We start from the raw sequence: 15,951 nt of genomic DNA, 5'->3' as shown, positions 1-15,951 counted from the left end.
AAAAATTCCAATTCATGTAAAAGCTGAGCTAGCTTCCATAGCATGATGAGATGTCGTAAGCCTGGTCATATTTAGCTGACACCACAATCTTAATGGAGACTCCACCTGTTAGTGTTTCCTTCATAAATGTGTTTCTTCATCGTCAAAGGAAGCAGTTTTCCTTTGTAGTGAGTACAGTACTGCAATAAAAGGGAAAGAAATAAACAAATATAGCAGCTGCGGCATTAGGAGAAACAGCTGACAAATGACTAACTGCAGATGACTGAACATGGCTACATTAAAAGCCTACGTGGACCAGAGAGTATATCATTCATATATATATATGTATATATATATACACATATATATATATGTGTGTATACAGGACATCAGTCTTCAGGTAGTATTTACATTTTCACATTTATAAATATTGTGCATTAGTTAGTAACAGCAATCCTGAGATGCACAACACCATCTCGCCGATGTGAGTCCATGATCTCAACCTTAGGCATTGCTCCACAAAAAAGGTCTACGTAGATGGCTTCCTCAGTGAAATACAGAATATTAAGATTGAGGGAAAATCAGTAGTTTAACTCTTCAACAGCTCTTTTTATGATACAGCTTCTCCAGCAGTTTCTTTTTCTATAAAAAAAAGGGCTGGACAAAAAGAAGGAACATGATCATCCTCCGATGGAATCGCTGTCTCAGACCAGAAACATTTTGGAATCCGCAGCGAAGGAGGAAGTCCACACTAAAGCACTTTAAAAGAGCACAAGGGATGTGGGAAACTGCGGAGGTGAAGTTGGGTGGTCAAGGCAGGGTTATGTTTCCATGGTGGTTGTGGTTTCGTAGCTTGGCTAGTTCTGCTTGTTGCCGTACATGAGGGGAATGATGTAGACAGAGATGTCATCTCCAGAGCCTAATCTGTCATTGGATATCCTCCAGCCTCGATCCTTCAGCACCCCACGTGCTCTCATTACGAGGTCTTGAGCTGCCATTGTGTACCTGACATTACAAAAAGTAATGAAATGATTATGGTGTAGTCATAGAATGATGATACACAATAAGGTAAATGGTCAAATCTGGTAAGAATCATGCACAGAATTGAAAAAGTACAGCTGCCTGCAGCCAGTGAACTGATCAGAAAATGTTACAGTGAACTTTCAAGCTCTCAGGAGAAGAAGAGTCAGTGTGCCCTGTTAATAGTCTCGCAAGCTTTTCCTTGACATCAGAGAAATGACTAATCTAAATGTTTGGAAATTTGCATAATTACAACAAGATAACAGCGCTCATCCTCTCCAAATAAGACAGGGGTGAGAGGAAGTTCAGCCCTGACTGGCGGCTGCAGCTGTGTGGTGAGCGAACGTGCCTGTGCTGATCGTCCGGGTCACAGTTTGCCAGGAAACAGGTGACAGCCTCTGCTACTTCCTGGTTGGAAAGGACGTCCCACAGACCGTCAGTTCCCAGCACAAGAACGTCATCGGCTCCATGCTCGCTCTGTGCCAAAGGATAAACTTTGACCTGAAGATGACGGGGGAAAAAAAAGGAAAGTTGGGGAGGCATGTGGTTTCTAGGAATCACTTAATCACTTGTGCCCTGTCAAGAGAGGTAAAAGGGTGGGTAGGTAGATGAATCTCCAGTGAAAACTTCACTTGAAAGGTTATCTTTATCGAATCTTTAACCTTAAAGGGTCACTTCACACAAAAGATATTTTCTCACTCACCCCTAGTTGTATCTTGACATGCAAATGGTTTTAGATTTAGGTTAAAAAGGTTTTGAGATATCCAACTCTAAGATTTCTGCCTCCACTCCAATACAATGGAGGTGAATAGAGTTTCACTTACAGTGCTCAATGAATTAAGAAGTTATATTTAAAGGATCAGTGTGTAGGATTTAGTGACATCTAGCGGTGAGGTTGCAGATTGCAACAAACTGAATATCCCTCCCCCTCCCCTTCCAAGCATGTAGGAGAACCTACAGTGGCCATGAAACTCACAAAAAACACAAAAGGCCCTCTCTAGAGCCAGTGTTTGGTTTGTCCATTCTGGGCTACTGTAGAATCATGGCAGTACAACATGGCAGGCTCCACGGAAGGGGACCCGCTCCCTATATATATAAAGGGCTCATTCTAAGGTAATGAAAACACAACGACTCTTATTTTCAGGTGATTTTACACTGATTAAAACATACTTATGAATTTTATATTCCATCTCTTCCAAGTCTATTCTGCTCTGCCACCATAGATTCTCCTATATGCTTGTAAGAGGAGGGGGAGGGGTAACCTCACCTTTAATAGTTAAAGTAGTAAATAGTAAAGATAGTTCCACTTGGGCCTGGTCTGATGGTGGACAGACATTACCATTCCTAGAACTCTGCTGCCAGTCTGGCTAAACATTCAGCAGCAGCATCAGTCAATCAGTGTCCTGTTACTCCTCATAATCCACAAAACGCACAGTCAACAGTTTTTAAGGGGATCTCTGGTAGAAAGTCACTGCAATGAGAAGTGTTCACAGTGATGTCTGTGTATTATTAAGGGGAAGAAAGAGATGTTGCTCATTTTTAAAATTCAAATGTTCAATACTGTGAGTAGCCCAAACTGAATTCACTTCCTCTATTTCATTGGGTTGCAGACACAAATCTCAGATGCAAATGTCTCAGAACCTCTGCAAATAAAACCAACACTATCTGCATGGCTACACACCCCTAGAGGTGAGAAAATGTGTTTTGTCTTGTTTTGTTTTTGTAACTTGAGTAAGTAAACCATTCAATTCCTGTTTTTTTTTTTTAGCGCATCCTCCTTCTGTATATTTTTCTGAAAGATATCGATGGCCTCAATCTTTCAAAGCAATCCTTAGGCAAAGAGATGCGTTACTGTGGCAACTCTTGTGAGGCGAAATCTCTCAAATTACTATGGTTGAACAAAAGAATACTCTGAAATAGCACGCAAAATAATGCCCTTGCCCAATAATGGCCTTGAATAAAAGAACTGCTGCTTAGAATGGTTGCCTCAAGTAATTCCTCTGCTACCACGGGGGGAGTCGCCTGTTCACAGCAGGCACACCAACTTACTGCAGAGGCTACTCCAGAAACAACAACGACAGCATGACCGCAACATCTGTGAAAAGCTGTTGTAAAAGGAATCAGAATGACCTGCGCACGGATCATGAGCCTCCATGTTGCGGTAAACCTGATTTAAGTAAAGCTTAAATGAGAGGTGTAAAGGCGTGTGGCAGTTGCTACAATCAATTTCAAACTAGAGATTTCAACAGCAATAAAATATGTCTGGAAGAGGGGTGATGACCACAGCGTTTGGTATCTAACCCTACACCCACACACTATGTGATCTCATGATGAGCATGATCCAATAATGAGTCCAAGTGTTCAGGTCAGCTTTTCTTCTGAGACTTTATTTATAACCTGAGAGCAATCATTAATTCTAACTTGACATCTTTGCAGGAAGGATTTTTCAGGAACCCTGCAGGGTGCTCTCCCACCTTTCCCACACATATGATTTCTTTTTATAGTAATTGTCTGTCTTCGCCTGCATTTAACATCCAATGGGACCTCTAATGCAGAGTGTTGACATGTCTTACATACACTAATGTGTTTATACTCTGTCTGAAACAATAGTGACTGCAAGTATCTCAAAGCAAAAATATCTGAAAAGAAATACGACATCAAAAAGATGCTGAACTATGACTGAACTCAAAGGGCAATGAATTAAAGATCAAGAGAATTCACAGACTTTGTGACTACTGCAATCGTGTGCAGTAGACACTGGGAAGGAAAGGAGTCATTTGAGAGCGATGGTCAGTGGGGAATGTTAATGTGCACGTTGACCACGCAGTTCACAACGTTGACTGTTAATGGCCGAAGGCGTTTTACATCGTTACCGATGAGCTCCCTTTTTTATCAGGAGGCTGAGGTTATGAGGTAAAATAAAAGGAAACTTCCTACAAAAATATTGTAACACATTGCTATTGATGATGTGAGTTTCATTTCATAATGATCAAACGCAGATGATGTTAATATATTTTTTGCAGCAACTGCGTTTGCAGTTATGCTTGTACTAAAAATAAAAATGTGAGTTTCTGGCCCTCCAGAACTTCAACTTCACTGTACTTAACTCACATAAAGAAACCTTTAAACTTTACTTTTTGCACAATCAACACTCATACATGAACAAATCCAGTGAAAACAAGGCACAGATTTCTTTGTGCTTTGTGTTCATTCTATATTTGTGTACCTAAATATGTTCGGATCACTTGTCTGGAGGATAAATACTGTTCATATCAAACAGTGGAAAATGTAGGAAATCACTAACTGAAGTCACAGTTTAAGCTGAGTGGGTGAATAAAAAGAAAATCATCAAGCTTTCTTTCTTCTATTAACACTTACTTTTGTGTAAAGCATAATGTGAATGAGCAATTTCACTTTGTCTGTACACTCTGTGAGGAAGCACATAATGGACGATAAAATTCAGAATAAGCCTACCTCCGGGCAGCAGGAGAGGAAGGGCTTAATGTAGATGTTGGAGTCATGCACTTTTAGATTGTGGTCCCCAAGGCCTCTGGTGACCCCAATGGTCGCCAACACGCGAGCCTGAAAAAGAGCAGCCATCAGAGGCATGTAAGGCAAAACCTCCATTTAACTCAAACAAAGACAACAAACTCGCTTGTATTTTTGGGTTCAGCTTCTCTCATAGAGTCATTTTTATTTCTTCAGGTCTTAATGCCATCTTATCAAAATGAATCTGACATGAGAAATGTTTTATAGGGGGACATTTGTTACACGTTGAGTCTTATTTTGTAGCTTTGGCCACGGTTTTATGTTATTTACGATCATTGTAGATCTGGGAACACTGTGATATTGACATTGCTACAAATAAAACAGACAGGACAAAAAACACTAGCAGTCAGATGATTAAGCAGGTTGTATACAAGCCAACAGTTTAGCAAGATTTTCTAAACCATCTTATTTGAAGGTAAAACTGAAAATGAGGGCACCTGAAATGTCAGTAATAATCCCTCGTTGCACAGGAAATTTGTGTGCACAACTACAGCAAGTCCAGTATGTCAAAGTTGAACCAGAAGGCTTGTCTGTAAACTGTGAGGGATGTTTACAACAGACAGTTTGATAGTATATTTGAATAGTTTAACAGTTTGCCTTTGTTTTCTTTTCCGAGAAACTTTGGCTAAACTGGGGATTTGGTTAAAACCCGTCGCATATTCTGACAGCTCGCCTGTCCTCCCCCCGGCTGACCTCTTTTTTTTCGTGATGTTGCTCCCACATCTAAGCCATTAACTTGATAAGCAGAATGTTATTATTGCTGACAGAATTGATGGCTAAATCTAAGGAATTAAGCTCATAGAAGTAGAATTGTGGACATATTTTTTAGTTCAAACCAAATGGGAAAATTAAAATGTTGAGTATGATGGCGGTTTGACAACTGTGTAGGTGCCCTTAATAAGGTAATTTGATCCAAATTGCTCTAATGAACTACATGTGTTTGTATCAGGAAGGTTTCTTGAAGGTATAACTGTGAATGTGAAGAACCAAAAACATATATACTTAAGATGAAATTAAGAGTTAATTAAAATACTATATGACTGAACTTCCCTAACTACTACTGCAGTTATACCATCACTGACAAGTGTAAAGAATAACCTGCATGGTGTATTCCTAGCGACATTTCACTGAAGGATACAAGCTATACCCAGAGGGAATCTTGATATGGATGGATGAGCAGCATTTAGGTAAATAAACACAAACTCATCGTCAGCATCTTCCACTTTTGTGTGAGTGCTTAACGATCGGTCCCCAGGCCCCCGACGCCATAGAACTCGTTTGTGTCTGTGTGAAATTCCTTTTCATTCCTAGTGTCTGCACAAATCGCCAACGCCACCTCTAAAAATGGCTGCTGGCACAGGACTGGGGAACTGGGCTAATTGAATCTACTGTACAGCATATGAGAAAGGATGGCACATAAAAACAGGAAGAGGAGCAGGAGGGCGAGCGAGCAAATGAGATGGCCTGGTAGGAATGAGCCCGGATCAGTATGCAGCACAGATGCCAGCGAGAGAGAGACGGAGACAGAGAGGTAGAGAGAAGGGAGAACGTTTCAAAGTGGCGGCAAAGCTCCTCCGGCGGAGAAGGGGAAACATCCTGGGATTAATTGTTGAGCGTTGGGGCACAGCAGGCTGCGCGCTGGGCTTTGAAGTGCTCTGGCGTTCCTCTCTTGCGCACAAAGCCCCCTCACTCTATCTAGCCATCCATCTCCGCGCCTCACTTCAAAGGGAGAGAGGACGCGACGTGGGCACGGCCAACTGTGCAGGGGTAAACCCGAATGTGGTTGCAGGCAGAGAGCACTGTGGGGCGACATCTGCCCCAGTCATCAGCCATACATAAATCTACTGTCTGTCTGTATTAAATAGAAAACTGGAGAGGGCCAGTGAGACACAGTGAGAACATATTCGGATCTATCATGTTTCCTCTCCGACCTTTTCACTACAACAAGGACAAGATTTGCACACCACTACACGTACAGCATCACTGAGGGAAAAGAAAATGTCATGAATTGTGTGCTGAGCTCTTGACCTTTTCTTTTGTGTTTTGAGTCAAAACATTGACAAGATTCTCCTGCAAGTCAATGTTTTAACGACGATATATTCTAATCAACATATGTCACTTTTGGGACACTTTTGGGTAAATTCAATGGGAAAATAACCTATGGCCCCTGGCCCTGCTACTGCTATGTTTTACCTGCTGAGGGGCATAAAAGCACAAGGTCCATTAGAGCAGAGATATTTTCTATGCCATAGGTTGGTGCAGGATGTGAATCCTTGTGGAAAAAGAGGCCAGGAATGCTTTCCACTGGCTGGCTCCTCCACACAGTGATGGGGGAGGAGGAGGAGGGGCAGGGGGGGGGCTGACTAATGGTGCCCTGGCGAGCTTTGATTACAGGCACAAGGCTGTGGGAGTAACTCTGTCAGCAGGCAGCCGCCGAGCACTTCTTACCTTCTTCCCTTCGCCGTAGATCAGGGGAAACTTTAGGTCATCGTCCTCGATGGTTTTATATGCCCTGCGAAGAGAGAAGAGGGCACTTAATGGGTTTTTGGTTTATGGCAGGTGGTGTGCACGTGCCCTGGAGATACATCACTTCCGCGCACCCGCAGACTCTGCTGCCGAAGCGAGTGGCATAGAAAGAAAGAGTATGCTGTGAGGAAATAGAGCCAATGAGGAAAAAAAAAAAAATCCTCAAAGACATCAGAAAGAGAACGACACAGAGCCTTAGCATATTTCTATTTCCCTTTCTAACAGATTTTGTAAAAGTCTCCCTCGTGACAAAAAGAGAGAGACGTCGTCTATGGATGTATGAGGCGTTGGTTTACTGTTGGTTTTTCTGTGTCTGCCTGCCGTGTTGTGCATGTGTGTGTGCATCCATGTGCGTATCTGAAGGTCTGGATGTAAAACGGCTGAATGATGCAAGAGTATCCACGTTCACATTCCCCAGTTCTCAGAGCAGTGTTTAAACTTCCCCAACTAATGAATAATTTACCATCTTCAGACTGGGACCAGACAGAACTGCAGTACAAGGAAAAAGACTGTATAATACAGTATGTATTCACGACAAGTTAAGATGTACTTTTTAGCCTTTTTTTGCTCAGAAACTTGCAAAGGAGAAACCTTGCACTCTTGTTCATGCCGAGTATACTCTTTTTTTATTTTTTTTGTTCAGAGGAACAGCTGTGTCACTATACCAGAAAACATAAAAAATGTTAGCCAATTTCCAGAAGAGCTGCCAGGACAAAGTTTTCCATTCACAACTCACACCAGGTGCAATGAATATAAAAATCTGGCTCACTATGAAGTCACAGTCTTGACCTGGATCAAATAACTTTTATAAATACAGGTTATTCTTTATTTTAGCCTTTAGACTGGAGGACATGAAGGAAGAAATATCATATTAGAACAATCATAGTTTTTAAAGTGAGTTTAGAATGATTTTCATTGTGAAAGAAAACACAGAAAAGTAAGAGCTATCTAGTCCAAAAAGCTGCTTAAAACAAACCTGAAGTGTTATTTTCAAATACCATGTGACCCGGGCCAGCCCCACACACCTTATCCAATGTATTTCAGCTGCTGTGAAGCAGATTAGCAGGGGCCAGGATGGTTTTTACATTACTGCTGGTTCCACTCAGAGAGACCATATGTTTCCACCTTAGGCGAGCGCAATACTGCTGCACTCAGCACTTTTTTAACAGTGTGCAGAGCGAGGACTATCACTGTGAACGCAGCCCACAGACACAGAAATACAGTCTGCAGCCTGACAGTCTTCTGAGTGGAGAGCTGTAGCACAAAATAACGGTCCGTAGAAGTGTTTCCTCACAAATGTTTGTGATGTTCATGGTGTGGAAAAACCTCTACGACAGCAGTTTGATGGTTTGATGATGCAAGACTCAAACTGAGCATTAAAAGAGGTACTAATTAAACTGGGGCAGGTCTTACCCTCTCTATTTCAAAAAGGGAAGCACATTGCTGCTGCCACATTACTCCAAACTTCAGTATTTCACCTTCAAGAGGAGTTAGTTTCCAAAAAAGAAAAAAAAAAAAATCTCGAGACGTACACTTTCTGTCATTATTTCAATCCCCAGAGCCTGCTGTCGGGGACAGTCTCCCTCTCGAGACTTGTGTTTACAGCGAATCCAGCCTGTCAGACTTGAGATAACGAGTGTGTGACAGAATGAGAGAGATACATATTAATCCTGTTATGATACCTGCTCCCCGCTCTAGGACACAGAGTCCAAAACAGCACGGAGAGTTGCTCAAGGGCTGTACTGTTTGACCACAACACTGAGCGCTTTCACATTCAAGGGCTGTTCGGTCGCCCGGTACATTGCAGTGTGTGACTGCCTGAGAGAGAATGGGGGAGGGGGAGAAGACGGGAGGGATGCAGGGAGGTAAGGGAACGAAGTGACGAGTGATGGGCAGGAGAGGAGAGGAGTGATGTCATCTTTGGAGTGTCGGGCAGGTGCTCCGAGCAAATAGGGGTGACAGAGAAACATTAGCAACGTGCGCTCAGCATCCTGACCTGCACGCACACTATTATATACATCTCTTCACACATAAACAGATACACAAGCACCACCAAACAAACGCACACGCTCGTTGACAGACTCCGAGGTGACATTGTGGCGGGCCTGTGTCAGCACCAGATGAGTCAGACAAATTGGTGCAATTGACAGTTGCGTTCAAATAAACTTTTTGGCCAACCTTGATGGGCATTTCAAAGATTGAGTGGTGCTTTCAGGAGCAAAGCAAGGCCAGAGTTAATGGCAGTGACCCAATGACTCTGCAAATGTAAGCTGTAGGCATCTGTTATACTAGTACAGAGTATAATGGAAAAAGAAAGGAAGAAGAGGAGGAGGAGGAGCAGTAGAGGGAGAGGCAGAGAAAATGTATGACAGTGATGAAGATGTGTGTTACTCTCCCTCCTCTCTCCTTCATTGTCCATTGGAACTCAGGGAGGACAGACACCCCAGTGGGCGTAGGCACTAAAGAGAGACAGCTTGAGCACCGTTCATTATCATTTATCATCGGCCTCCTGTGTGGCCTACACACACACACGCCATCTTTTCATCAGTCTATATGTCTTACCGTGCTTTTTTTACCCAGCCCCTATTTCTATCTTGGCAACTTACTTCAATCTATTTCAATTTCTGTATTTCTTTGAAGCCTATCCTTCTCATCTTTTCTTTTTTTTTTTTTTTTTTTTTTTTCTTCTCTCTGTCCTCTCCAGCCTCCCACCCTCTTCCCCACCTTCCCTCCCCCTGGCTGGCTGTGCTGCCGGGGCTTTTGGATCGTGTCGAACACAGCTGACCGCTCGACATCCCTCACTCCAGGACATCTCGCAAACAAAACTGCCTGCCATTCCTGGACAACAACCACCATTACAGTTTGCGACGCCAAAGCCAGCTCACGCTACGGTCCAACTGGCCAAGTAAAAGGGAGGTAAAAAAATAAATAAATACATTTTTTTAAAAAAAGCTAGGGAGGAAGACTGAGAGAGGTGGGCTGCAGGCCTGTATGCCTTCATTAGAGTGCAGCCTTGATCATGGATGCCTTTGAGGGAATTGGATGCCGCCATACACCCACACATACACACACACAGCATGTAGGCACACAGGCTGCACATAAAGACAAGCGAGCATGTACATGCATAGACAGAAATCTGCAGAGACATAAAAAAATTATCCTCTGTACCTATAGAGCGCTTGAACTGCACCTATAGAGGATGACACAGTTAAGTCACACCAACGCACATCAGAGCGATCAGCCACGCCGGCTCACAGAGTACTAATTTAAGACCCAGACTTGGTCCGGGTAAAACAAGCAGAATTGGGTTATGGGTAGAACCTGATTAAAAAAACATCACAGGCCGTCTGCACTGCTGAGACAGTAAGCAGGCAGACGACAGGCTGAGAGTTCTGGGCCCAATAAGGAACACAGTTGCTGACTGACCTACATCTGCTGAACCGAGCGGCGCCACAAAACACAATTGCACCAAGGTGGTGTCAGAAAATATACTGTTTTCTCTCTTCAGTCACCTGCTTTATCCTCGGTCTACTCTCTCATTCTTTCCTTCTTCCTTTGCAACTCAAGCATACGTACAGGGATGGACTGAATAATAAAAACTAAAATTTTGAAATAACTTCATCATCACTGCAAAACCATTTACTGCAGTATAGGGATGCATCGATCCGACTTTTTCAGTCCCAATACCAATACCTGGGCTTTGGGTATCAGCCGATACTGATCTGATACCAGTGTTTAATTAATAAGCTGTATGTCTCACTGTGTGGAAGAGACAATCATTCTTTATGTGTAAGACAAAATCAGGCCTGACTTGAACATTGCTTTCCTAACTTTGTAAAACAGAATGTAACAAATAAATACATGGATATAAATTTACTTAATTGTTATTATTAAAATAATGGTATCCAATACCACATGGGCCCACTATCACCAATACCTGATCAACACTGATTTGAGTCAGTACTGATATCAGATATCAGTATCGGTATTGGTATCGGTGCATCTCTGCTGAAGTACTGTATTTAAGTACAACTTCATAGGGAAATGATCTTTTACTCTATTACATCAATCTGACATCATCTGACAGCTATAGTTACTAGTTACTGCATGTTAAGATTTTACACAGTAAAAATAATATAATAAAAAAAATAATATAATAAAAGTGTGAAAAATATTTTAAAAATACTCAATAATAATGAAGACTACAGAATACTATAAACTACTTAAATTTACATCCAACCCAACTAGCTATATCATAAAAAATGCTGCTTTCATATTAATGCATCAATAATTATAGTCTACAATTAAAATATAAAATTCTGCTTGTAATATTAGTACTTTTACTGTGGATACTTTAAGTATATTTTGATTGTTTTGATTTTGATATTTTTTATCACACTTTTACTCAGGGGTGGAAGAAGTGATTTTACTTTAGTAAAAGTACAAAAGTAAAAGTACTCATGCAGGCAGAAGGTCCATGCCAGTGTTTTATTATCATTGTCATAATTAGATTATTATGGTAACATTTTATTTTAAAAGTCTGCAAATTTCATGGTAAGTAGGTGATAATTATTACTGATGCATTAAGGTACAAGCAGCAGCAGACCTCTTAGTTGGCTGAGAAATGCTGCTAATTGGCATTCAAATTACTATGACTCTAGCAGTGTTTCTATCTCTTATAATTCTTTATAAAAATTTGTAAAATATAATAGTAGTGGTCAACATTTGAAGCTGTATGCAATCTTTCCCTGTCTCAGTTTTGGCCTCTTCTATTCGTCTCTTTTTCACAGTAAGATAAAGAGCCAGGTCCTTGCTGTAACCACAGATTCATTCTTGCCTTCTTCTCACAAACAGAAGCAGAAATGTCAGGGCTACGTCCTGGCCTCCCTCAGACAGTGATGCTTTAAATATCATTTCTTTACACTGGTTCACACTGAGCGGGATAGATTGCTATTATTGGCTTATTTCATTGGGGATAAACAAAATCACTCAAATGTAGATAATATCACAAAGTAATGCTTCAGTCGAGCATAATAATATGAGGCTAGGTAGCACATTTTGACATGAAATTCTCTCTGAGGGCTCATAAAAAAATGCGACCAGAAAAACAGGAAGTCTAAGGATGTAAAAAATTGAAAATTGAACAGTATTTTCAGCAAATGTGTTTTGTGTTCAATAATTTAGCAGGAAGGCAGAGGAGACTCTTACTGACACACATACTGAAGAAGAAAAATGGAAAAAACTTGAAAGAGTGGTATCCTCACAATTAGCATGTTGTGTCATGTGTGCATTGCATTTAATTAAAGGGGACTTATTGTAGAAGGGGAGATTTCCATTTCTTTTTTGATTATAAAGCTATATAAATATTGTGAAAGTATCAAAATGCTCACACAGCCCGTATTCAGAAACTGTGCCTTTAAATGAGCTGTTCGGACTTCTGTAAGGTTGTGCGAGCCCCCGCCCCTCCTGAAAGAAAGTATGTTTATTTACAGTATGTTATTTACCTAATTTATGTGCACTTGTTTCATTTCAGCTCAGTGAAAATCTCTACTGCGTTTTGCTGTCATTTATAGTCATGCTGGTTTCTCTCCTCTCCTCTGCTCTCTGTGTTTCATCGGGGGCGGAGCTTAGCCCCTCCACACACACACACACGGAGCGGAGCAGAGGAGAGACAGTAGTGCAGGAAACGCTGCACAGTTGTTGGATGTCAGGAAGCAAATTTGTCATTGCACAGCCTTCCAAACACTGGATAATATTATCCTCAGCAGTTGCCATTGCAATTTACCGGTGAGTTTTACCCAGAGCCTTGGTTTTTCCTTGCTACAGTAGGCTAGAATCTGTTACCTGTGGTTGACCTGGGCGTGCATCACTCAAAAAACAGTCATCAGTTTGATCAGTTAAATAGTTCCTAAATGAATGAATGAATGAACCCACCATCCTGACATGGTGAAGTCACGGTATAGCATCCTCTTCCCCACCTCCTTCCTCTGTACTCTCCTCGGGAACTCCAGATGTGTAAACTCGTTCCCTAATAAGTGGGGCTGCATGTAGGCCTTTGATATGAAAAAAGAAACAGAAAAAAAAAAGATTGACATGCCCAGGGGATAGGAAAAACAATTCCATAGTCTATTACGCTGGCAAAGAGAGCAGGCGGTGTAAGAGAGACAAAGCTAAGCATTGCCTGTGTCTCAACAGGAGGGGAGGTCAGCTCTGCTAATATCTGACAGCTGTGCTTGCTAAAAAGGAGCTGAGAACCGTTCTTTCTTACCAGGAACTGCAGTCGCTGTCTCTCTGACTCTGGCGTGAACTCTGTTGACATGGGGATGACTTCCCCGGCCCGTATAATGATAGCTCTGAAGGAGAAGAGCAGACAAAACAAGCTCTGATTATTTTAGCTGGGACACTGTTGCTCCCGCTGGCTGCAGGGCACGAGGAGGTGAGCGACAGAGAAGAGACGACGTGTGTTTTATTCCGTGTTTATGTGTAAGTGTGTGCGTGTGTTTGCGTGTCTCTCACCTGCTGTCCCCAGCGTTGGCAACGAAGAGTTTCCCAAGCAGAGAGACGACCACCAGAGCAGTGCAGCCACCTGAGATGTTGTAGACCGCCTTCTCCTTTTCTATCTGGACATCCTAAATACACACACACACACGCATGCAAATTAATCCTGATGAAAGCACATAATCCAAACCCATCTTCTGCACATTATCATGTTTTTAATCATCAAAGCCTTCAAAAACGTTTTCCTATCATGCAGAGGCACATAGCGTTTAAGCCAGAACCTGATACGAAGTAAAATATTGCCCTGATACTTAAAATCCGCCATGATGCTATTATTAATTATAGCACCATAATGAATTCATTCATCAAGAGCTCCATAAGTCAAGGAGCAATAAAACGGAATGGAAACCAAAAGGATAGAAGAGAAAGTTTGGAGGGACTGCTGGTTATTACACCAGTTAATTAGCCCAGATTAATTTGGTGCTAATTAAACCAAAAAAATGACTTTAGCTATCAGTTCATTAATTAGATGAATAATTAACCTGTCACTGAATTAATCAAAATAGTAACATAAATTTGAACCAAGCTGCTCACATTTGGTTTAACCCTTTTATGTTCTCTCTGGCTATTGTTGGTCTGCCGTTAATGGTTCCTAAGGGGCCTTTAATTGCAAAACAGAAGCAGCAAGTTATTCTGGGAAAATGGATGAACCCTCAGGCGCCTCTGAGTAGGATGAGCAATGTTGGCAAATACATTTACAATGATTCCATCCTTAACATGTTTTCTCATGAGGGATGCTCACTCCAACAAAGGCATATTGCCTTCTGCTCCGCTGCTGACAACCTCCACCTGATTACGACTGTGTAAATGTGTGTATGTGTGTAGAGTAATTGCATGTGTTTGTCTGACAGGAGACAGTAGTGGATTGTAGTGTATGTGCACATGAATATGTGTTTGTTTGTGTCTGAAAGGATGTGTGTGTGAATCTAAATGCGTGTGTGTGTGTGTGTTCACGGTTCTGTATGCGTGTGCATTAATAAGAGTCATTTGTGTGACTAGATGTGTGCAAATGACCTAATACGTGAATGTGTTTGTGTACAGACTATTTTGTACAAGACAGAATTAGTGTGTGTGTGTGTGTGTTTGTATGCATGTGAGTCTCCGTATGCCTGCACTCTATCTTTCTTTGCACACATACACACACACCACTGTTACTGCTGTCTGCTTGAAGAAGCAACACATTTCTCAGGAGTGAGAGGGCATGAAGGAGTGTAGAAGATGGATGTGTATATGTGTGTGTGTGTGTGTGTGTGTGTGTGTGTGTGTGTGTGTGTGTTTGGGTGGGGTTGAGGGGGGGGTGAACAAATGTGTCCTTCACCCTGGATGAATTATGACTTCATAGCGAGCCATACATATCTATCCTTGCTGTATCCAATACCTCTTGCTGCAGGCAAAGTCTTTAATAATGAAAATGTCTGCATAAACATCCACACCTTTCTGCTTTCCACTTCCGCCAGGAAGAATCTAACAACTGAGCTAAGTAACTGACAGCACAAAAGTACACACACAAAAAGTTTAAGTTGTAGCAAACCTAAAAAAAACACACACTCAAACTCAGAAACATCTCTCAATCACTCTCATCCAAACGACAATCTTAATATAGGTGGTTTTATATATTTCCAAGAGGACCATTAAGTTATAACAATTAAAGGATAGATATATTGTATCTACAAACATAATCTTCACAGTGATGTTGAAGCCAGCTTGTTCACCAAAGAAGAAGAGGAAGTTGAACTTGCTGTTCATTACATGAGTCCCTTCACTACCTGGAAGCTTAATTCGTCAGGCTATAAGCTTCCTTCTTGTGTGCAATGTTATCTGGTCAGTGAGTGCGCAAAATCAATGGGAGAGCCTAAAGCTTTTAGGCCTAAAATAGGAAAAGAAAAGAATAAACTCAAAGAACAGTAATGGCAGAAAAAAAAAGATTGAATGTCGGAAAAGATGGAAATCTCTCTCTCTCTAGTGTAGAGCATCAATGACCCCAACACACACCTTGCCACTGTCAATATGCATTAGTGGTTAACTACTATTCACTATTGCCCAGTAATAGACTGGTGACCTGTCCTGGCTGTGCCCGGATTCTCGCCAAATGTGTATTGGGATACAAATTTTAACAAAATCCACCTATCATGACCTCTAATGCTCACTAAAGCCCCATTTCCGCCAAAAGTTCCAGGTACTTTGGAACCGGAGGAACTAATCTAAATGTGGAACTAAAAGTCCCTGTTTGCAATCCTGTTTGCATTTCAATCGCATCTGAGGAACCAGTTAGATCCTGCACATTAGACCCATGAGGATTTAACACATTACTTGTTTAAT

General features: G+C 41.6%; 1 protein-coding gene across 1 annotated transcript in view; it reads right to left on the bottom strand.

Annotated features, from left to right (window-relative positions):
• Nucleotides 1-15,951, bottom strand: part of ppm1h (protein phosphatase, Mg2+/Mn2+ dependent, 1H) — a 34,490-nt gene continuing 18,539 nt past the window's right edge. Inside the window, exons 4-10 of the mRNA XM_042412603.1 lie at nt 13,591-13,703; nt 13,343-13,427; nt 13,009-13,127; nt 6,997-7,060; nt 4,474-4,581; nt 1,349-1,500; nt 1-984 (exon numbers count right to left, since the gene is read on the bottom strand). Coding sequence (XP_042268537.1) covers nt 837-984; nt 1,349-1,500; nt 4,474-4,581; nt 6,997-7,060; nt 13,009-13,127; nt 13,343-13,427; nt 13,591-13,703 — 789 coding nt within the window. The 3' untranslated portion in view covers nt 1-836. The remainder of the gene's footprint in view (nt 985-1,348; nt 1,501-4,473; nt 4,582-6,996; nt 7,061-13,008; nt 13,128-13,342; nt 13,428-13,590; nt 13,704-15,951) is intronic.

Source organism: Thunnus maccoyii, chromosome 5 (genome assembly GCF_910596095.1).
Source record: "Thunnus maccoyii chromosome 5, fThuMac1.1, whole genome shotgun sequence".
Classification (NCBI taxonomy): domain Eukaryota; kingdom Metazoa; phylum Chordata; class Actinopteri; order Scombriformes; family Scombridae; genus Thunnus; species Thunnus maccoyii.
This window is presented reverse-complemented; position numbering and strand designations above follow the sequence as displayed.